The 23,604-nt window shown below is 40.4% G+C and overlaps 3 protein-coding genes across 17 annotated transcripts; 1 reads left to right on the top strand and 2 right to left on the bottom strand.

The window, feature by feature from the left end:
• Positions 1–945: 945 nt before the first annotated feature.
• borcs8 (BLOC-1 related complex subunit 8) lies at positions 946–16,747 on the top strand. Of its 2 annotated transcripts, XM_036211718.1 has the most exons (8): positions 955–1,240; positions 1,310–1,400; positions 2,624–2,729; positions 8,876–8,988; positions 10,897–10,961; positions 11,030–11,137; positions 13,689–13,780; positions 16,527–16,747. In XM_036211718.1, the coding sequence occupies exons 1-7, from the start codon at positions 1,203–1,205 to the stop codon at positions 13,756–13,758; spliced, it is 591 nt and encodes a 196-aa protein (XP_036067611.1). In that variant the 5' UTR covers positions 955–1,202; the 3' UTR covers positions 13,759–13,780; positions 16,527–16,747. The 2 variants fall into 2 exon arrangements, with proteins under 2 accessions (XP_036067612.1, XP_036067611.1); XM_036211719.1 differs by lacking the exon at positions 13,689–13,780 and having other exon boundaries at positions 946–1,240.
• Positions 4,859–8,714, bottom strand: rfxank (regulatory factor X-associated ankyrin-containing protein). 14 transcript variants are annotated; one of them, XM_024258864.2, is made up of 11 exons: positions 8,487–8,714; positions 8,320–8,351; positions 8,053–8,100; positions 7,841–7,930; positions 6,451–6,552; positions 6,309–6,374; positions 6,108–6,208; positions 5,895–6,020; positions 5,756–5,822; positions 5,576–5,683; positions 4,859–5,207 (listed from the first exon to the last, which is right to left on the bottom strand). In XM_024258864.2, the coding sequence occupies exons 4-11, from the start codon at positions 7,923–7,925 to the stop codon at positions 5,155–5,157; spliced, it is 708 nt and encodes a 235-aa protein (XP_024114632.1). In that variant the 5' UTR covers positions 7,926–7,930; positions 8,053–8,100; positions 8,320–8,351; positions 8,487–8,714; the 3' UTR covers positions 4,859–5,154. The 14 variants fall into 14 exon arrangements, with proteins under 14 accessions (XP_024114632.1, XP_024114627.1, XP_024114616.1 ...); XM_024258859.2 differs by having other exon boundaries at positions 7,841–7,933; XM_024258848.2 differs by having other exon boundaries at positions 7,841–7,933; positions 8,034–8,100.
• On the bottom strand, positions 14,552–19,980 carry tmem221 (transmembrane protein 221). The gene is made up of 3 exons (XM_024258846.2): positions 19,512–19,980; positions 16,943–17,028; positions 14,552–15,549 (listed from the first exon to the last, which is right to left on the bottom strand). The coding sequence occupies exons 1-3, from the start codon at positions 19,790–19,792 to the stop codon at positions 15,011–15,013; spliced, it is 906 nt and encodes a 301-aa protein (XP_024114614.1). The 5' UTR covers positions 19,793–19,980; the 3' UTR covers positions 14,552–15,010.
• Between the last annotated feature and the right edge of the window lie 3,624 nt (positions 19,981–23,604).

Here is a 23,604-nt window from a genome sequence, read left to right on the forward strand (position 1 = left end):
TAAGTCAATGGGACTTTGGCCTTTTTGCAACCCAGTGGTACTTCCTATATGGAACACGGAAGTAGGGCGGCTTGCTCTGTCCAGTTCTTTCTTATACAGTCAATGGTTCCATCACAGTGGACAACATGTGATGCAGCAACCATCAATACTGTCCAATGTGTGGAAAGATAAGATAAGATAATCCTTTATTTGTCCCTTGGTGGGGAAATGTCAGGGTTACGGCAGCATTACAGATAGAAAATGAGAAAAATTAGACAATTTACATATTTACAGAGAACAAAGTTATAGTGCAGAGATAAAAAAAAGAAAAATAAAGAGGAAGAAATTGAACTGTGGAAATTTGTAATGTTACAGAAATTGCACAACATATTTTTAAAGTGACATTGTATTAAGTGTAAAATAAAGTGACAAAAATAAAGTGGCTGATGGCACCAACATCTCAGCAAAAGTCCAGCTGGATCACTGGGAGCAGCTCCGGTTGTACAGTCTCGCTGCAGCAGGTAGGAACGACCTGCGATGTCGCTCTTTCAGACACCTGGGGTGGATCAGTCTGTGGCTGAAAGAGCTGCTTAGAGCTAGAACCGTGCCACAAAGGGGATGGGCGTCCTTCTTCATCAAGGATGATAGCTTGGCTACCATCCTCCCTTCCCCCACCTCCTGCACAGACTGAAGCGGCAGCCCCAGAACGGAGCTGGCCTTCCTCACCAGCTTCTCCAGCTTCTTCCTGTCTGCTGAGGAGACGATGCTGCACCAGCAGACCACTCCATAAAGGATGGCTGATGCCACTACGGAGTCATAGAAGGTCTTTAGGAGTGGTCCCTGGGCTCCAAAGGACCTCAACCTCCGCAGCAGGAAGTCTGCTCTGCCCTTTTTTGTAGAGTGCAGTGGTGAAACGCTTGAATATAGCAAAGAGCCAGCAGGTTCTTCCAGTTTGAAGTTCCAGTTGAGTTTCACTCAATCCAGGTCTCATATACAGTCAATAGTAAATGTCCGTGTGTTTTCCACCTTTTACATACGCCAATAAAATGTATTATCTCAACAAAAGACATTGCTGACATCTAGTGGTTGAAAAAAGTGACGCACTGACGTCACTAAAAAGTGACGCACTGACGTCACTAAAAAGTGACGCACTGACGTCACTAAATAAAAACTAAATAAATAAAAAAAAAACACCACCACGTGGTAGTGATGCAGTAGTAAAGATGTCGTCCTCGTTGATTTGCTGTGAAACGCAGAGCAGGTAAAAGCATTTGTGACGTGATTGTAGGGCCTGCAGACGCAGTGACGGGTCCGAATCCTTCTGCTGCAGGGTGAGCTCCGTCCTAAACAGAGATGGGAAGCACTATGGAAAGAAGAACATGTTCGACTGTGATGAAGAAACCTGCTGGAACTCAGACCAGGTAACATTCAAATGCTCTGTTACTCAGCCTTTGTCAGCATGTATTAATATGTCTTTATACTGTCTGTGGTCACAGTCTGAAAGACTAAAGTGGAATCCAGATTCTTTAACCTCCACACAATCTTCACTGATTTATGAGTCCATGGACTTTTGATTGAAATTATTTAACAGCAAGATTGATCACCAACAAAATAAACTTTCATAAAAAACACACAAATCTGAAACAAAAACTATTATAAAATATTACAAAATATTATTTAAATGTAAGATCAACTGGGACCTTTCTGTGTGGCGTTTGCATGTTCACCTCATGCATTTCTTTCTGACAACCTGGTCATATTTTTAGTGATTTTGTGAACACAGAAATGTAATCTAACTGGACAAAAAAGATCTTCTGCAGCTCTACGTCTCATCCCTGTCGTGGAAAGCTCGCGGTAGCATTAGCATCAATTAGATACATTAAATTAGATCAATTGTACACGTTTACGTTACAATTGGTTTGGTTACCTTTCATTTATGTAAAATTGCTTTAAACAGCGTTCAGCTGTCACCTAAAATATTTTTCTACACATTCATGTATATATGTGGTATGCAATTAAACTGTTTTAAAATTTGTAATCAAAGTAAAACTCTCAAAAATCAGCTCAAAACAGACATTTGTTTGTTGACATTTTCAGCCTATATGTTAATTATTGGTGAAAATAAGTTTAAAGCTCCTTTATCCTGATCTCCAATGCTCTAATCCACATAATCAGCTCTGGTCTGCATTATAACGGTTTCATATTCATGAAAATATTTCTCCAATAAATCCTCTGGCTTCTGCTGAAGTACAAAACAGCAATTCATGAATTACATTTGTCTCTTAATCATTCCAAAAATACTTTGAATGGTGATGCTGATGTTGTTATTTTAACCATTTTTTTCAGTGTTTTACATTTTTGTAATTACCCAGTTTACAGCTGATGTCTTGAAACTTAAAAACATTTGGCTTTATTTAATTTGAACTGAAATGTGCGTGTTTTTAGATGATAAAAAGGTTTAGGGATGTGTAAGAAAACATAAGAAGCAGCTGATTTTTTCCATCACTTTTCTTAAACTGCATCCAGTCAATTATGAAAAACATGCTTTATTTTGAAAGGAAAAAGACATTGTTGTGATGTCACAAGTCTAAAGTCTGCAGTGAACAGGCCACAGTGGAGTCATGACAAAAACCTTGTTGTTCAGGGGGAGTGCCAGTGGGTGTCGCTGGAGTTCCCCGGACCTGTCCGGGTGTCAGAAATTCAAGTCCAGTTTCAGGGAGGCTTTTCAGCCAAAACCTGCCGATTAGAGGGTAAGAGCTGAAGATCACCTCACCGCTGGATTTATGACATTTGGAAGTGTGTTGTTTTTGTCTGAATGTGTGAAAGAAAATAGAAATAATTTTCCAGAGTGTGTTTTATACAGGCTACTTGAATGATGGGGACTCGGCCGTGCTAGACCGCTTCTACCCGGAGGACAACAACTCTCTTCAGATATCCTTTCATTAACAACTCAGGGAATGTGGCCTCACCAGTGAAATAATACTTTTCTTCACTTGAGGGAAACAGAATAGACGCTTTTCACATGACGTCACACAAAACGGCGAGTGTTCCGAGTGACTTCTGGTTCTGTATTCTGTCTATGGTTTAGAACGGTAAAGCTGAACGCTGAACACTGTTTAAAGCAATTTTACGTCTAATAATGAAAGGTAACCTGACCAGTTGTAACATTTGTACAATATTTATTTTCTAAATGTCCTCCCTGATTGTATTGTTTCCCTCTCAGATCAAATGTCAGTATTCCTCCTTCAGAATGCTCCACAGCTGCTTCCCCAAAATCCTCTGGATGATATTAAACCAGTCGTGGATTATTTCTCTCTACAACCCGGTCATAGTTAGATGAAGGTTACAGGAACTTCATTGAATGCTGCTGGTTTGATTATGAAGGTCATTCAGATTTTACTCTTCTAATTGATGCTAATGCTAACGCTAGCTTGATAAACGTAGATCTGCAGAAGATCTTTAAAGTTAAAGTTGATTACATTTCTGTGTTCAAAAATCACTAAAAACAGAGATAAAGTCAGACAATTTCAACGTGTCTGACAGTAAAGAAAAACTAATAACTGTTGTGTTATTTTCTGACATAGCTCCTCTATGGTGCTGCTCATAACCGTATCTGATCCTGCAGGATCATAAAGAGAAACAAGGAGAAAAATCATCTGAAACAGTCAAAAATATATATTTGGAAATGATTTTTTACACGTTATTTGCTAAATGCATACGGCTAAAGCTGAACTTTTGTCTTTGCCACTTTTATTTTGAAAGCTGAAAATATGTGACTTCATAGCGACACCTAAAATATTCACTGTGCCCCTTGGTAAACATTCCTATTTTTACAATTCCCCCTTTAAATACCCCCAAAAAACAACAAATACCTCTTATTACAACAACTGCTTTTAGCCTTAGGTGCAGTTAAAATACGAGTGGCAAACATGCAGCAATCTGTATCTTAGCTGCATCTACTAAATGTGGCCGACATGAATTTCCATCAGTTTTTCAAACACCTGAATAACATCAGTCAAAATAGAACCCATTAGAATAATATCTGCTCAAATGAAAGGTTGATATCTTCAATAAAACCTCAAATATTGAGGCATTATTCAAATTTGTATTTAGATTTGTGAATGATCTAAGACAGGAAATGAAGATACAGTTCAGCAGGATATTTATAAAATAAATGTTGTACATTTTTCTGTTGAAATTGTTAATGTTACCTTTTATTATTGATGTAAAATTGTGTTAAACAGTGTTTAGCTGTCAGCTTTGAAGTTCTAAATCTGAACACCAAAAGTCACTATTCACATTTTGTCTGACGTCACCATGAAAAGGGTCCATTTCTCTGTCAATCGGTGATATTCTATCAGGATTTGATAAAGCTCATGTAAATGTTTCTAAATATGACGTGAAATCTGTCAGGAATCAAAAAGACTCTTCTCACTTCCTCTTTCTGTCTTACGTGGACCATAAAAAGAGCTGCTAGATATTTTCCCAGGTCTGCTGTTCTGTGACGGTCTTTATCTTATTCTTAACTCCACACCCACAGCTTTCCCATACAGGAGGCCGCCGCAGTCAACAAAGTCAAAATATTTTTTGAGAACAGTGTTGACTTTTTTGGGCGAATTATTGTTTATTCCCTGGATGTCCTCGGGGAAAAGGCCTCATGACCGTTTCCTTCAGTCCGGTGAGAGACATAAAGGAGAAAGGATGCTATGGAAATACTCACAAACTTGTCCTACTCCTTGGGAACTTTAGTCTTTTTTTGCACAAAGGCTTTCATGGACGGTCCTGCCAATCCTCTAATCTCAGATCACTCAATCTGATGTTTAGTTTTCTGGAACCTATTCTGTATGTTTGGATAAAACCATTAACATATCTACAAAGCTGCATTTTTTAAAAGACTTTATTGCAGGTTTTTTAAGACAAATATTTCTACTGCACAGCAATAGCATGTCATACATCTTTTCTAAACATTTGACATATATACTGTAATATAATCAAATGTATTCAAATGGAATAAACTGTTTATACATCAACAAATTCAGTTTCCAGAGTTGACCTTCAGCGTATGTACAGACTTGATGATAACATTGAAGGATGACGGGTCCTTCCATCTCTGGTCGGAACTGCTCGTTGTTTTGTGATCAGATGCTGCTTTCCATGGATGGTTGGAGGTTTGTGTCATGTTGGTGGTCTGTAGAGTTTCAGGATGTGCTCCTCCAAAACTTTCTGAACTAAAATTAAAACGGAGAAAAATAGTTGAACGTTTCTGACTTAAATTGCTGTCAGACAAAATGTTAAGGTCCCACTCTTATGATCTTTTAAGAACATATGGTGGTGCAGAACGCTCACAACTTTGTTCAACTTTACTAGACTATGACTCCACATAATATAAAGTTAGGACTAATCAACTATTAAATTAGTTGTTGACTATTTCAAGAGTCGATTAGTCGTCTGATCGTGGCAGCCCATTCCACGAGTCTAAAAGTTTCCCCTCTTGTTCTACCAAACAATTTTCGGTATGGCATTTTTTTTTATTCAGTCTGTTTGGTTGAAGCCACAAACGATCTATCAGCAATTTCCCTCTTCTGATCATACTAACCACACACTACATCAGCATAATTCATACTTTTTTTGTGTCCCAGGGCTACTGCTAAGGCCATTGGACTGTAGCCAGAGTCCGACTCAATGGTCATATCAGCTCCTTTGGCTGAAAGAGACAGAAATGAGAGGAATTAACATCTTATAAGCTTATTTTTCTAAAAGTAAACATTCAGCGTACCTAATAGTGCCTCTACACATTTGATGTGGTTCCCTCGTACTGCGTAAAGAAGAGGAGTTCCACCGTTCTGAGAACAAATGAACCCATTGTAAACAAAAATATTAAACAAACTCCTATGTATGCATAGACTACACTTTACCCAGTCATAGGTATTAATGTCCACTCCGTGTCTGAGAAGAGACTCAACAATGTCCACATAACCCCCAGAGCTGGCCAAAGTCAGGGCACTCTCTCGCTCCCTGGCAATGGCTTTGGGGTCTGCACCCTTGATAATGGATCACATCAACTTCTGTAAGCGGCTGCAGCATTTTGTGTTTTTGGCATGTGGAGCACAACGTGTCTTTGTCCCGACCTTTTCCAAGAGGAAGTCCACCACAGCTTTCTCTCCAAAGGCTGCTGCCCACATGAGAGGAGTGAAGCCTCGTTCATCCTGCCTGCTGAGCAGTGAGCCGTCTGCCAGAGAGAGCAGGAGACAGCCCGTCTGAGAAAATGTAACCTCTGTGCTTTAAACTTGATAGAAAAAGGTTGCAGTTTGTGAAACTAGTTTGTTTACCTTTACTCAGACGTGCAGCCACCTGTGAAACCTCGCCCTGAGCCGCTAGCTGATGCATAGACAGAGCTAACGGAGAAAAACAACTTCAAGCATCAAGAATACCTTTTCTGTTTCAACGGTTCTTTGCCCACCAGCCACTTACAGTCCAGGGTTGCAGGGCGAACGGAAATCTCATTCCCTCGCTGCTTGTTGGTCAGCGTCGTGGAGTGTTTGAGTAGATCATCTTCATCTTCATCCGAGTTGTCTGGGGACACAGTAACAACCTTGTGTTGTCTGACACTCCAAACATGACATTGACGATCCAGCCAGCAAGGACAAGAGGACCCCATATGGTTTAAAAGTGGGCAGAAAATGTGGACCCCAATTGTGTTTGTCCACAGTTTCTGTGGTGGCCCCATCTGTGTTTGCCTACCTTGAATTAAGTGGATACTCAGTGGGTTAGCTTGCTATGCTAGCCAGCTGCCCAGTAGCAAGCTAGTGAGCTCCGCTGTAGTGTGTTAGTCAGCTCTGCTGAAGCAAGCTCCTCTGTGGCATGCTAGCAAGCACCACTGTAGCAAGCTAGCGAGCTCCGCTGTAGCAAGCTAGTGAGCTCCGCTGTAGTGTGCTAGTCAGCTCTGCTGAAGCAAGCTTCTCTGTGGCAAGTTAGGGAGCTCCTCTGTAGCATGCTAGCAAGCACCACTGTAGCAAGCTAGCGAGCTCCGCTGTAGCATGCTAGCAAGCACCGCTGTAGCAAGCTAGCAAGCTCCGCTGTAGCATGCTAGCAAGCTCCGCTGTAGCAAGCTAGTGAGCTCCGCTGTAGCATGCTAGCAAGCACCACTGTAGCAAGCTAGCGAGCTCCGCTGTAGCATGCTAGCAAGCTCTTCTGTAGCAAGCTAGCGAGCTCCGCTGTAGCATGCTTGCAAGCTCCTCTGTAGCAAGCTAGCGAGCCCACTGTAGTATGCTAGTAAGATCCGCTGTAGAATGCTAGCAAGCACCACTGTAGTATGCTAGCGAGCTCCACTGTATTATGCTAGAGAGCTCTGCTGAAGTAAGCTCTTCTATAATAAGCTAGCAAGCTCTACTGTAGCATTCTCACAAGCTACATTGCAGTATGCTAGCGAGCTCCACTGTAGCATGCTAGTGAGCTCTTTAGTTGCAAGCTGGCCAGCTCCTCTATAGCAAGCTAGCATGCTATTGAGCTGTGCTGTAGCAAGCTAGCAAGCTCCTCTGTATTGATGTAGCCAGCTCCTCTGTATTAAGCTACCAAGCTGGGCTGTAGCATGCCAGTGAGCAAGCTAGCACGCTCAACTGTATGGAGCTAGTGACCTCCGCTGTCCACCAGGCAGCTGGATAGCGTAGTGAGCTAAACCCATTGAGTATCCACTTAAGACAACTTGGCAAACACAGGTGGGGGCACCACGGAAACTGTGGACAAACCCATTTGGGGCCACATTTTCTGCCACGTTTAAACCACATGGGGCCCACTTGGCCTGTCTGGGTGGGAAGATATCCACAGACCCATAAGATGTCCACAGATGTCTAATCTGATGTACCTCTGATCATGGAGGAACAGTCAGTGGCACTGCATGGCTGAGTGTGATGTTCACCTGACACCTCTTCATCACCTCTGGTCTCCATGGTAACTACTTCAATAGTGAACAAAAACACAGACCGATGACAGGCATGTTTTCAGAATCAATTCATTCAACTGTCCACGCGCGCGCGCACACAAACAAACAAACGCACACTTCATGTTGTTTACCACCTTCAGCATTGACAGCAGTCACCCTCGACCCGTACCACGTGGTCGTGGCTCGTGGGTTAGTCAAAGATTGGGTGAGACATCAGAAAGTAGAAAAAAGATAGAAGCAAAAACACGGAAATGATTTGCTGGATGAAAATGACAACCGCGTGAAGCAAATACAGATCGGGCATTTTCGCACACAAACTAATCAAATTGAACTAAATAAAAAAAAGTAATCGGAAACTGGCAGGTTGGCAAAAATTACAACATATAATAATTCCTACTCACCACATCGATCCTCCCAGTTGCGCTAACTTCACCTGATGAGAAACTAAAAGTAATTTCTAGGCCTCACAAAAGCTCTTAGTGGTTCACCTAGCGGACCGAGAATATGGGGACGTCCAGAATTTGGTTAACTATTAAACAAACAATTGGTTTAAACCAAAGTTACCTACCCAAACAGGCTCGTTTATCACGCCATCTGGTACGCCGCGAAGGCGGAACTGTCGTTGCGTTCGATATTTCTACCCGGAACACTATCTCGTCGTACACAACATCGAACGGCGACAAATTGGGCGATTCCACCAGTTTTAACGGGTAGAGAACCTGAAAAAAATCAACAATAGCTCAAAAACAGCACCATGGAGGACCAGGAAATGCATCTGAAAGTTAGACGGGGTATACACTGGCTAATTAAATATGGTTATTTATATTAAAAGCTTTAATTTATGGGGGGTTTCTGTTTATTAGCTATTACCGTGTCATATCCATGTATCCTGCTGGCCTGTGCTTTAAAAAATGACGTAAACACATCTTCGTTTGTTTGTTTGTTGTCACCTTACAGTGAGCGACAAATTCACCGAGAGCATGTACGTCCTGGCCAACGAGCCGTCGGTGGCTCTCTACAGGCTGCAGGAGCACGTCAGGAGGTCTCTGCCGGAACTGGTTCAACACAAGGTAGGAAACGACGACCAAAGGACTTCATACACGACAGGCGCCATCGCTGTGATTTACCGCTCCTCCCAATAATAACAATTACATGAAGAAGTCTTGGCCTAGCTTAAATGCTGGTAGCCCGATGTGTCCGTTTTCGTTTTGAAGATCTCTATAAAATAGTAATGACACTGTGGTGTTTATGACTTCCAGAATCAGAATACTTTGTTTATTACTGAGGGAACTTTTAGGCAGAGCTCCAGTCACCACATTTCTACAAGATCAGATATAGAATAAAGACAGAAAAGCTCTTTACAAAACAGTTTGGTGAAAATTCCCAGTCTTCACATCAACAGTGTGTAACATGAAATATCTAACACTGTTCTTTTATGAGATAACCCGGTTCTTATAGAACTGTTATACAGTTTTATTGCCACAGGCAGGAAAGACCTTCTGCGGGGCTCAGCTCTTGTTAAGAGGGTCTCCCTCTCCACCAGCTCCTGTATTGGTCTAACCCTCGTGCAGATGACCCAGATGATCCCTCCCATGACAAAGGTGGACAGAAGTTTATGTCGGACATCAGTGAAGATAAAAAATCGTGCTGTCTTTTGGGGTCCAGATGACCCCACTTTTAATATAAACATGTCTGGGATAGCACAAGGGTTAAACCAGGGGTGTCATACTCAATCACACAAGGGGACAAAATCCAGAACACACCATAGATAACGGGCCAAACAGAACAAACATTTAATGAACACACTAAAACTACATTTTTAAAACTTTAAAAACATTACTTTTTAATGCAACCTGAGGACGCGGCCAGTACCCTAACCCGAGTCTAGTCTGCATCTGCTCCGGAATCAGTCCCGATCCCCAACCAGTACCAACTGTCCAGTACCGGGTTAAGGTTAAGGTTAGGATACCGGTGTAGTCCGTGTCCCAGTAGCAGACCAGTACTGGTATGCAGCCTGGAGGTTGGGAAGCCATAATTTAATTGAACATCAAAAAACGACGAGTCGGGGACACTCAAAACGTCAATATGTCATTACTTGGGATCGAGATTGTGTTGCAATATGTTACTGTAAATTTTTGCATAGATATAAATAAAAAAAAGGCAGTTATGCTATATCATCTTAAACCTTAAATAACTTTCCTTTTTTAGTCTCCATAAAAATATATTTTGTCAAAATTACAAAAGTTAGAAATACACTAAATGTTAAAAAAACCCTCAAATTTCTTCACTTTTACGTCATTTCATATGAAAAATGACACTTATGAATGACCCATAAGATTTTGATATCCATAAAATATATATTGTTAAAAAGATCCAAATATGAACATGCTGCTGAACAAAACAAACAAATCCTAGAAGTAAAGATAAAATGTATCCTTTTTAGCTAAAACAAATCAAATCATTCTGTTTTCTTTGCTCTGTGTTTTGTTGTGTGGCTGTTTTCCTCCGTTTTGCCCTCTGTTATTGTATCTGGTTATGTTATTTCTTTCTGCTCCATGAGTGAGGGGAGGGAGAGGATGATGACACCCTTGTGATGGAAAACGCTGTGTTCCTAAAAGAAAACCATAGATCATTAGAACTGATCTTGTGAGGGGCTGTAATCTAGCAGAAAAAAAGTGTAAATAAAGGTATGATGGGAAATGGGTATGATGGGAAATGACTCTATGCCACAACTCAGAGGTGAATTTCTAATGAACTCCAGCTGCTCTGCAGAATGTCCTAGAAAACGACACTCATTTGACTTTTTTTTTTTTCTTGGCTAAAAACGACATCATCATAATTAAAGGCATCTGAGAATGTTTTGAAAATGGATCAAGATGATCAGACTTTAAAATTAATTTTAATTTCAAATTTAATTTAAAATGTAATTTTAATTTCCTGCTAAAAACAAAAGAAAATGTTTTTCTTCCATCCCGCAGACAGACATGCAGAACTGGGAGGAGCAAAGTCAAGGTGCCATCTACACTGTGGAGTATGCTTGCAGGTAGGATACTCCCTCCTTTAAAGGTTTATGAAAAGAGAAGATGAAATGACGTGTTTTTGTTTGTGCAGTGCTGTGAAGAGCATGACAAACAGCAGTTTCTATTTCAAAAACATCGATGGTCTTCTCCGTCAAGCCATCAGCTGGAAGGAACAGAGCGCTAACTCTCAAGGACGCAGGTAGGAGGCAGCAGTGACTGAGACCATATTTATAGATGGGGATCGTGGTTCAAAATGGTGATGACGTACCCATAAAATCTACTCTATATAAATATATATATATATATATATATATATATATATATATGAAATATGAGTTCTATATTTTAGTCTTCTTGTGAGGCATTTCCACTGAAACATCCTTAACTTTTTATGTATTTACACAATAAAAGTTTAATAGAAATCCTATTACTTTAAAACTTTTATGAAATATTAGTTTTTAATTAATCAAAAAACTACTTAAGACTATTGTTCTTCAAGAAGAATTTAAAGTAATGAATGATTGTTCATAGATGCTAAAGTCATACATATCTAAAACTATATAAATGCAGATTGTGTCGTCATTAAAACATCTCAGCAGAAGAGTCCATGACAGTTGCATTGTTTATGAAATCTTTGAAATTAATATCTGGTAGTGAGGTGTTAAAGGGGCCATACCATGAATAATCCACTTTTACAGCTTTTAAATGTATTCTACTGTTCTTTCCTCACATAAAGAACTCAAAAGTGGTATTTTGATCCATTCATGTATTTCTGAGTAATCCTCTAAAAACCTGCACTCTCAACAGCAGCCCCTCCCATACCCACGAAAATGAGCAGGTCCTCACATGCTGATGTCACAGAGTGTGACCGCCCCTTTCAGGAAGAGTATGCTCTGACAGCTCCACCCCCAGTTTAACACCAACACCCAACTCCTCCACAGAGCTAGTTTATCTAGTACTGAACTCCATTTAGATTTGCAGTTTAAAGGTGAAACACGGTTTTTAGAGGCAGACTAATGACACTTTGACAAAGATTTGGGTGTCATGTTGGTAAATTGTTTGTCCTTACTTTATTGGCCTGGAGGTCTCCAACACTAAAAGAGTCAATTGGTCCAGTTTCTTACCGTCCAAAACCCGAGTAACACTAGGTTCACACTGGACGTGGAAGTGTCATGTAAAGGAGGGCGCTACCATTCGGCGCCCTTGTTAACCTATGGTGTGGTTCACACCAGACACGGAGCGCCGCGGTTCTCCATGTAAAGCTCACACCGTGCAGCGGATCGTTTCGGCGTCTGGTCTATTTTATGTGTGAGCAACGAGCAGTCCGCGTCAATTCTGGCAGAAAGTTACATCAAGATACGTAATAAAACCTGGTTTAGTTTCAAAATGTAACCAATTTTTGACAATAAAACACAGAGATTGACAAATGTGATCATGTTTTTGTATCTAAACAATCTGTAGAGATGAAAATAAACACACAATCACAACACACACACACACCTCTCTCTGTGTGTCTCAACATCAGATAAATAAAGAAGTGTAGGTCTACTAAATACTCATTTCTTCTTAGCAGAAACATGGGGTCATATTTTTAGGTTTTTAATTTACCTATAATAGAAAAAAAAGTTCTAGCTGAAGCTCCTGTTGACGTCACGTTAAACTGTGTCTGGAGTGAATTGCATGAGAGCGGATGCTGTGCGGACTCCACTCCACGGCGCTTCCGCATCCAGTGTGAACCTAGTGTTAGGCTGCAAAGTCTCGCTTTGTTGTTTTATAAAATTTGTATTTATGTCATTAGTAAAATCTAGGTTTTATATCATTTTTAATATTGAATTATATCAGTTTAATATTTTTTTGTTTATTCAACAATTTTAATGTCTCTTATTTTTTTGACAGCTGCACATAAAAGTTCCTTTCAAAATAAAATACACCCTGTGTGTATTAAAATCTTCCTGCTGCAGCAGATTAACTTGAAATAAAAATTGTAATAAAGTTAAGTCAAACATTGAAATTTCTATAATTATGACTTTGATGCCCTTTTATCATTTTTTCCCCTTTTAATATCTAGTTTTAAAAGTCATTTTGTTTTTGAAAATCTAAGTCTAATAACAAACCACTCAGACGATTAAACACTTTCCCTAAGTTCATCTATCAGAAATAAAAACATAAATATAAATGACAATGACAAGACCTAATAATCTAAATCTAGAAACCCAGCATTATTTATTCAAACTGTTAGCATTTCTCTTCATAAAAAGAGCCAGAGTGGAGAGATGAAACAGCTGCATGTGGCTGTGGAGCCTCTGGTTTCAGATCGCTGGGCTTTGATTGAACCAACATTTATATTTTATTTAATAATATCTGAGTTTTAGAATGATGTTTTGATTTTAAGATCAGTAAAGACAATATTATGGCAATCTCAGGATATGGAAAACTACAGAATACAGAAGTATATTTTAAATGAGTGATTCCATTGTTCTACTGTACAGTGTAAAAGCAGTAAATATGGATGTTGTATGAAGCCTCTCCTCAGGCTCTAGTAGATAGATCATAACAGTAAGAAATGTTTTTCCCTTTTGAACCATCACACCTTTTCATACTCCTTCATTTAGACGCCAGCTACTTTATGGTTCATATTCAGGTGATTGTCAACTACCCATACCTAAAACCGTCTACTAAGACTCTCCTTTTTCCTAACCTTTTAATCTTGCATTTATGAATTTTTTTTCTCCAATAACATTTGCATGCAGATTACATGATGTGACCCCTCCTCCCAGTTCCCTTGTCTCTGCTCCACATGCCCCACCCACTTCCTCATGACCTGTGGTCAAATGCACCTGAGGTTAGTACTTCCTCTAGATGTAATCAAAGTGAGGTTAAGCAAAAATATTCAAGCTTCAAATTGGTCTAAACTAACTCTTTAAAGTCCCATTCCAACTATATTTGTATTTACTCTAAAATTGTTCCCAGTGGTCTAATTATGATTATGCAGTATTTAGTCAACTTTTTTTTTTTAAAAACCTGCTGCCTACCTCACAAAAATCTGAACTCGCGTAGATTCACACAATAACCCGCCATTTATATAGGACGAACAGTAATCTCTCAACCCCTCACCCCATTCACTGGAGTTCAGCTCCGGCGAAAGATTTATCCGAACGAAACGGATTCAGAGTTCCGGAGAGGCCAGACTGCAGAGCTCGGACGTGATGTCTGATTGTATTCAGTGGGATTTTCTCTCGCACTTTTAAAGTTACGTAAAGTCTCTGGCAATCGCATCTGGGCCGTAACGCTCGCCTTGGGAGCCCGGGATTACTGTAGTTCCTACATAAATGGCGGGTTATTGTATGAACCTACGTGAGTTCAGAGTTTTGCGAGGTCGGCATCAGACCCTGTGGCTGCAGCCATCCAGTAGTCAATGGGAGTCATGTGCTGTAGTTAGACCACTCCCACATCGTACCTGAGCTGTAACGTTTGCCGTGTGAGCTCGGGCTTAGAATGAAGCGAAGGCTGTGAGACTTTGGCCCACCCATGGCGGTTTCTGGGTTACTTTTTCAAACATCCGGTTTACATCTGATCCAACGAGATTTAAAGAAATGCTCAGAAACAGTTTTAATCTTAAGTTCTTTATAAATGTATATGTCCTCTATTGAGAAAAAAGCAAAAACAACACATTAAAAATACAGTTTTCATTGGAATGGGTCTTAAAACTATTTTATTGAGTATCAAAGCCTTAAGTTTGTTTCTGAGTTTATTTACAGTTAACATAAGACACAACAGCCCTGTACACGGCAGAGTAAAGAATCAACATCATTATAATAAAAGTTATCAGTGTGTCAGACTGATACTTGGATGGCTTGGTGTGTATGATAACATTTTTATTCATTTAATTCATGTTCATTCTTAAAAAAACAGAATGTTATAGATTTATAGATTTTTCCTTTAATCGAAACAACTCTACGTTTGAGTACAATAAAAATGTCAGGATAAATGATCTAATAAAAATGTACAAACTGGCAGACTGATCAGTGAACTTCAAATTCATTTGACTCTAATTATTTTTCCTCATCTACAGTCACACAAGAGTGGAGTCTTTAGCAGAAATTCCTGACTTCCGTGCAAGAACGCTCCTCATTTCGTTGTTGACCCCATTCCAGGGTTTAGTCTGGGCTTGTAGCAAAGCGGATTCAGTGGACAGAGTCCTGTGCATTCTGGGAAAACTGCCCCCGCTATTGTAACACTCGTTCTCGTTCATGTGTCCCTGAAGACCCTCAGCAGGAGAGTGCTGCTGCTCGTACTGTTCCTGCGGTCTGCGGCCGCTGCACGGATGGTACGAGACCGGATGCTGAACGTGAGACTGGCTGCGGTGAATCCGCGGTTTGTCCACGCCCACCCTTAGCTCGCAGGGCCTCGAGAGGGGCAAGCTGCTGCGCCCCTGTTCGTTCTCGTACAGCGTGTGGATGTGGTCGTTCCGATAGCGCTTGGCGGTGTGAGAAGCTTTGACCAGAGAATGGATCACAGCCACAAACAAGATGAGGATTCCTGAGGAGAGGACGCAGGCGCTGGCAATGCCCGTCTCCATCTCAAATATGAGGAGCATGAAAATCGACATCGCTGTTGAGAGAGGACATGCACACATTTAGAGAAATACAGACGATTCTTTACGCACTTCTCCATGACTATCTGAAAGACTGACAACTGTTTCTTAAGGATGTAACGATTCTTCGTGAATCGGTTAAAAACAAGTCAAACGGTGTTCAGAGTCACAGAAAATGTAAAAATCTGTTTGTCTCGGCCTGTACCTAAATGTAAAAATGCAGAGCAGATGACATTAATCCATGCAGACTCGCTGTATGCGTGTGCACACCTGTGTGTGCGTGCCTGTGAGTGTGTGTGGGCACCTGTGAGTGTGCACACCTGCTTCCCTCCTTGGAAATTCTTGCAGCTCCTTCATATTTAAAAGTTTCACATAAGTCAGTCCCTCAAGGATGTTGTGATCACAACTATTAACGCAAATTCGAGCAAAGCAGAGATTTGTTCCTCACTATGTTACATTTTCTCAGCAACTTTACTTCAACTTTGACCAATCTACCGTGACATCAGTCGTGGATGACGACGCAGCTTCATGACTGTTTCTCTTCTGACTCCTTCCTGGGAGCCGTGCTCTTTTTTACTTTAGCTCTCTGTCTTTTTGCTCTGCGAGCTGCACACAAACGGTCACTGGCGCTGAGTGCGAGCGCGGGTGGGGGAGTGTGCACACAGTGGCCGGGTGGGGTTACGCTGAGCGGGTATGGAGCGGTCTATCCCACGTGGAGCACAACATGAACCGAGTATGAAAAGATTTGTGATCATTTCAGTGTCATGTATAATTGTTTATTCATATTGAGTAATTTATTTTCTTAGGAAAACAGACAGTTTGATGTAAGGGGCAAAAAGAAAACATACTTGGTCTTAAAACTCCTTTAATTCATTGTGTTGAGAAAAAAAATCAGATAAAAATCGACATTGTGACTTTAAAACTGTGAATTGAATCGTAGTGGCTTGTCTAAATCCCTACTGTTTCTTATTGAGCTTGTCCTGCTTGTCTTCAGGAAAAGGGCCGTGGACTCCACCAAGGAGGGGGGGGATAGGCACAGGACATGACGGACTTCCTCATTTCATGCTGCACCTCTTGACTGTAGCTGAAGTTAAGTTGGAAGAGAAGCAACTCCACTGCAGAGACGTGACTGCCTCCAGAGGACCCCCCCTCACCCCACCCCCAGCACTGCCAGGTTCTTCAGCATTAAAAACACTTCAGTCATGGCTGCTCAAAGAATGCATTGTTCTTATCCGCTGGATCAGAGGGGAACAGCAGAGCTCTCTGCCTCTGATTCAGAAAACAGACACTTGTTTTCAGGTTTTCTCTATGCTCTGAAAATAAAACCTGCATGGAAAACTCTGAAAAACTGTATCATAAAATGAATACAATGGTTTAAAAATGTTCTGCTTCTCAGTCTGCTCCTCTTACCTATCAAGTAAACCGACACCCCCAGACAGAAGAGTCCAATGGCCACGTGTCGCGCTCCTATGCTGTCCAGCAGGAACCAGTCTGCTCTGTAACAGGACATCACGAACGCCGTCAGCATCAATGCTTGTTACATATCTGGAACTAGCTCCTCAAGAAAAGCCTATATTTTCCCTCTTTGAATCTGAATCATGATTTGCTTTCACTGACGGGCCATTTGAGACCCTCATAACAATTCCAGTCTGAGATTTAATGTCAGGGGGGAGTTCCTGGGGTCGATGACCCAGTGTGTTGGCCTACGTGGGAAAGGCCGCCTAAAGGCTGGCAGAATAATGAGGGGAAGGCCATTGTTGGAATGGGATTGATCCGAGCTGGGTGGGGGTTGATCGACGACATCAGCGTTTGCTCTCTGAACCCCTCATACCTCTCACCCTCAAAGCTAAAGTTTGGAATCAACAATCAAGAAAATCTCTCGACTAAAAACCGTCACATAGATGATGCTCAACAGCCAGAAAACAGAACTATATATTAGTGGGGTTAGAATGGATTTTTGAACATTTGCTGTGATCTGTTCCCAAAGTGTTCTTTTTGTTAGGATTATGATGCTTTAGACAAAATCTAAATCTTGTTTTCTAGGACATAGTTTCTGTACAGCAGCAGGAGTTCATTACACATTCACCTCTGAGTTATGAACAGGAAGCCCAGCCCCACTTCCTGTCACCCATTTGTACACGTCCTCTCCTGCTAGTTCAAAGGCCCCAAGTAGGACTGGGAATTACTGGGTACCTAACGATACGATACACGATACATGCCTCACGACATCGATAATATCACGAAACTGCGATGATTGGAAAAATCATCTCTAATGACTCACATTATATAGAAAAATACGCATTTTTAGGAAAATATATCCCCATTTAATTTTTAGCTTGAATACTTGTGTCTTATTTTGTGCAACAAATAATAGACACTTTAGTATAACTCTAATTCTATGTCTTTGACGAGCATTGACTCCAAAAGAATTTGAATTATCTGTAAGATTCAGTGTTAACAATAGTAAACATGAACAGCAGTGCTAATACTTAGTGCAGAATTGTAAACAACAGAACAAAAATTAAATAATTCAAGTAGCTTCCAGACACATTGGTACAATGTGTGCCCCCCATCTACCTAAAAGGAACGTCTCACCAAAGGATGATGAATATAACGTTTTACAGCCTCTTCAAACGAAAATCAAAGATCAATACTTGATGAGAACCTATCGAGAATCAATCGCAGGACTAAATGTCATGATATATCACAATATTGATATTTTGGAACTCCTCTACTCATATCCCCAACTTAACATTACTGGAACAACAAAAACAGTGTGTGAGATATTGGAACTATCCAGCCGTTTGGCTTAGAGCAGGGGTGTCAAAATCAATCAAGCAAGGAGCCAAAATCCAAAACACACCTTAGGTCACGGGGCGAACAGGAGAAACATTTATTGAACACTCTAAAACTACATTTTTAAAGCTTTAAAAAAGTAACTTTTTAACGCGGACTGAACCTCTGGACACAACCGGTACTGGTACCCTAACAATAGCCTGGTCCACATCTGCAACCAGTGCTGATCCTTGACTGGTACTGATTGTCCAGCACCGGGTTAAGGTTAGGCTTAGGATACCGGTGCGGTCTACGTCCCAGTACCAGTTTGCAGGTTGGGAAGTCTTGATTTAATTGGATGAAAAAATGACAGGTTGGGGAAAACCAAAATGTCTATTTGTGACACAAAGTGTCCTTAACCAAAGCGTCAGAATGACACGACTTGGGAATGAGCATGTGTTGCAATATGTTACCAGCGCTAGTAACATTGGGCCGTTAATAACAAAAATGTAAAATGATCTGGCAGGTCGGTTCCGACCCCGGGCCTTGACTTTGACTCGTGGTCTATATCTGTGGTTCATTGTCTATGTCTACTGAACAACTTTATTGTACTACTAAGAAATATCTTCTGCATGTCTTTGGAAATGACAGAAGCTAGCGCCGCTAGCAGCGAGCAGGAAGATGTTGGCCGCTGATTGTAACTGATGTTTTTCAAACTACATTTTTTTTGTCTGCTCCTGATTCACCATGAATTAAATAAAGACATACTCATGAATGCAATTTTAATCTTAATTTTCGTCATATATGTCCTCCATCTTCAGAAAAATGCTGCAAAAACATGTTAACCCATAAACACCGGAGTCCCAGTGTTTATGTTCTTTGATTTATTGTAACTTTTCAACTGTTGCCAGGATAATTCACCATTAACAGGATAATTCCAGTAGATTTGAAAAGTGGCTCATGAGCTGCTTTTCTCCTTTAAAATCTACTGGAATTATCCTGTTAACGGTTCAAAAGTGACAATATGTTAAAGATTTTGTGTTTAAGCGTCACTGACGACGACTCAGTTAAAAGAGTTAAAAGCACAATTTCTATTGGAGTGGGTCCTAAACCTAGGAAATCACATTTTGGCGCCACATGTTTTGAAAGTAACATTTTTCAATAAAGTTCATTAACGCCTCCATCCTGCGGATGCGGGACATACCTGTGGGTGTCCTGGTCCTCCCGGCAGACTTCTGTGGAGAAGTAGCTGTGGAGGAGGCACACCAGCGCAGAGCTGAGGTGGAGCGTGAGGGCCAGGGCGGACAGCACCGTGGAGACGGGCTGCAGGACGGCCCAGACCGAGGCGGGGAGGAGCGTGGAGACGGGCCCCCGCGGGGCCTGCAGCTGGAAGATCAGGAGGACCGATAACGCTGCCATGATCGCGGATAACAGCCCCAGCAAGGCCAGAACCAGCAAGGACCTCTGGCTGTACTGGTGCGTCATGGTGGTCCAGAGGCGGGCCCACTCGCTCTGCTCCGCGGGTGAAACGGTGTGAAGCGGCGCGCGAGCAGGCGGGAGGGAGCGTGCGTCTCCCTCCTCTGTCTGGATGTGAGCAGCAGCGGGCTGTCCGAGCACGTGACGGGGTTCAAATCCCAGATTAAAAAGTTCCCAACAACAATGGACTTGTTCTCTCAGAACAATGCGCGGACGTGTCTGCGGGAGAGGCGAGCTCAGCCCCGCACGGAGGACCAACGACTACATTTAGGGGAATTTCTCATTTACCGTTTAGCGCACAAATATCATTTTCTATTAATTACAATAGTTCCTAAAAGAAAGTTCAAGAACAGTGCAGGGAGAGGCAAATATCCCAAATCAATTATTCGAGGCCTCCACCCAAAAGTATTATAGGGGAGACCGGGGACGATTGTAGAATTTTATTTCAAATTGGTCATAGCAACTTATTATTAAAAAAAAAATAATTGAATTAATTGGAAATAAATTGACAGAACATCCAGTTCAGGGGTCAGCAACCTTTAACAGTAAAAAACAGTTTTGGGCTCGGGAAATATGAGTAAGAAAATATAAGTTAAAAAAGAGGCAATGATTAGGAAAATTAAACAAGAGAAACTAAATTAGTCATAAAGGACACACAAAGTTCAACAGTATAGTATGCTTTGGTGGTATAGAACCTTTTGATGGTGCTATGAAACTGATGTAGTTCAGTTATACAAGCAAAAGAATTAGGAGTTTTTTTTTCTAATTTTGCATTTGTGTAAATAAAACTTGGTTTAAAATAGTAATAAATTATGAATATTTTCTTTTTTTATTATCAAAGCTGAAAAAAGTACAAAATACATTTTTTTTTACATTTCCTATTTATGAATTGTTCCATTTGGTTCCAAAGATCAAAAGTTTTAACTTTTAAAACACAAGAATTCTTCTTTCACTTTCAGCTTATCCCTTTCAGGATCAGTGGACAACCCAATCGAACCCAGTGCTCCTGGGTGCCAGCCCTTCACCTAGCCCACTGAGCCACCCAGTCACTAACTTAGACTTCTATAACGTCTGATCTTTTTCTTTCCTTAAAAATATTTCTGTCAAAAGTTAGAAATGAGCACAAGATAACATCGGGCCATTAATAACAATAAGATAAAATGATCTGGAGGGCCGGATAGAATTACCTGGAGGGCCGGATCCGGCCCCCGGGTCTTGACTATGACACGTGTGGTCTAAGTACAGGGATAATCTATTTAGTTTTGTCTGTTTAGTTTTTAGCTATTGTTTACATTTTATGACTGACCTTCTGCTTCTGTAACATTTCTGGCATGATGTCCAATGAAGCAATTCTTTTGTAATTTTGACTTTATAGATAAAACTGAATTGAAACCCCTCTGGTTCAAAAATGTGCAGCATAACTTTGTTTAGCAAACCAAAGTGTATCCTACTATGTGTTTTGCTTACAGCTAATAAAAGCTTTATTTAAAATAAATAGGTTTGATATTTTCAATACTTCAGAAAAACCATTTCAGAAGAGATTATGAGGACCCAGTACAAAAACGTGTGGAGTCCATGTGGAGTCCGTTTCAGACAAGAGAAAGCTCGTTTAGCTGGCATGTCTCCTTTAGATTAGCCTACTTCTTAAGCTCCAACATTGATCACCGTTCTAATGAAGTGATTAAAGGATTACACCAGCTTCTCCCTGAGCATGCGTGGTGTCAAACACAGCAAAGAAACACCAATTCCTGGGGACAATCTGAGCCACCTGTGGGTTGAGAACTGTGGAGTTCTTCCTGAGTGAAATGGAACTGAACCAGGTGTTTGTCACTGCAAACCTTTGCAGCAGAGCAGCCGCTCCAAATGTTCTCTAGTTTGAGCACAGATTATCAGTAAACTTTGTGTTGCAGTGACAGAAAAAGACAAATAATGAATCAAAACCAAAAAGTGTTTTTCTTGTAACCCTGGAGCACGAGCTCCTTGACACACTTTGAGAGTGTGACCTGTGTTACAGAGCAGTTATTGTTCTGCTTAAGACTGGAGGTTAGTGCACAGGGAGGTAAAGGTGTGAGCCCTCGCTCTGTTGAGATGTAGATAAGACTGTTGCTATAAAGAACACTGAGCAAGTTCTCTCACACATGTACACTGACCATGGAGGCTATTTCTGAACCCAGAAGCTTCACCACAGACTCGAAAAGGTCGCGGCTGATCTTGTCGAAAGCAGAAGTGAGAAGTTTCAGGAAAATGAAAAAAAAGAGCTTGAAGTTTTCAAAGAGAGCTTTATATTTGTGTTGCTGCTTATCTTTGTTTGTAAATTTATTTTAAAAACTCCTTCACATTTTCAAGGAATTGTGCGGAGGAAGCAGCGGCAGAAGCTCTGAACAGAGATCTGCTGCTGTCGGTTAGCTTGCTGTGTTTGCAAGACATTCCTCCTCTTTCTTTGCCATTTATTTGGGGTTTTGTTTGCCAGTTTATTTGTTAGATAATTATTTTTAGTCCAAAATAGCCGATAATGCAGCTTGTGCATGACTCAGTCATGAACTCTAAATCTAATTACTAACATCATTAGTGTCTCTGTTTTTTTGCCACAATTGTTTTCTTAAATGTTATCAGTAATATGATATAGATTTGTGTTTAGTACAAATCTAACAGTTGAGTAACTGACTGCACAAGTTTCAGCGATTTCAAGAAACTTCAGAGAGCAAGCTTATATTTCTTTTGTGGGTTTTCTTTTGGCTTTGGTTTCATATCTAAAGGCTTTTAACTGTACCCCACCCTTCCACAGATCAACACATCTTTCTCAATTAAGTTCAGCAGTTTACTGCCAGAGTTTATTCTTTAATTCAAAGTCCGAATCTAAATGTTTCTCAGTAACTATCTTTGATTCCATTTTATTTTTTTTTTCAGGTTTACGTACATGAGCAACCACTAATATAATTCAGGAATTAATTATCAAACTCAAAAACTTTTTTGCACTAGAAACTTACTAGATGAATAAAGAGTTCCACACAAACAAACAAATGTGAATCTGTACAACCTGAAGTTTGAAACACTCTTTTTTACTATTTAAAACATATTTTTTGTGTAAACCTATTTTCAGTCAGCAAATAGATGCAAGCTAAAGCAAACACTCAAGAAAAAAAGTCTCTAAAATACGCTGAGCAAAGTAAACCTGAAGGATTTTCAGAAAATCTCCAAAAAGGATTGAAATGGTGGATGGTGCTTGTTTGCTCAAATGTAAAACTTCCTAAGTGTTGAGCAGCTGTCTTTCAACTGGTGCAGAAGTGCTTGTTTTAAAGAATATTTTACAAGAAGTTAAAGCAAGGAAACATATTTTAAAATCAAACTTTAAATCCTTTCTAAGAATCTTTAAACGTGAATGATCACAACTAAAACCTCAACCGAAAGAACCCACGATGACCTGGTGACTTGAATACGGCAGCTGGAAATGTCGTCTCCACCGTCCACTGACCAGAGCACAAATGAAACAGAAGATTCGTAAGACTGATGTGTCATTGCTGCTGGGTGTCCGTACTGTTTTTGGTTTTCTTACTGTATTGAAAAACAAAAAGAAAAAGAAAACTTCATATTAAATTCTAAGTGTTGCCATATAAAAATAATAATTTAAACTTGATATAGAATACAAACAGGGCTATTTATTAGTTTTTTATTAGATTTATTAAGGCAAGTTTATTTGTGTAGCACATTTCATGTACAGAGACAATTCAAAGTGCTTTACATAAAACATTAAAAGAAATAATCAAAAGAAATAGTAAAAATGTGATCATTAAAATAAAATTGAAAGAAAGTAAAAAGATTTT

The sequence above is a fragment of the Oryzias melastigma genome, linkage group LG4 (assembly GCF_002922805.2).
Source record: "Oryzias melastigma strain HK-1 linkage group LG4, ASM292280v2, whole genome shotgun sequence".
Lineage (NCBI taxonomy): Eukaryota > Metazoa > Chordata > Actinopteri > Beloniformes > Adrianichthyidae > Oryzias > Oryzias melastigma.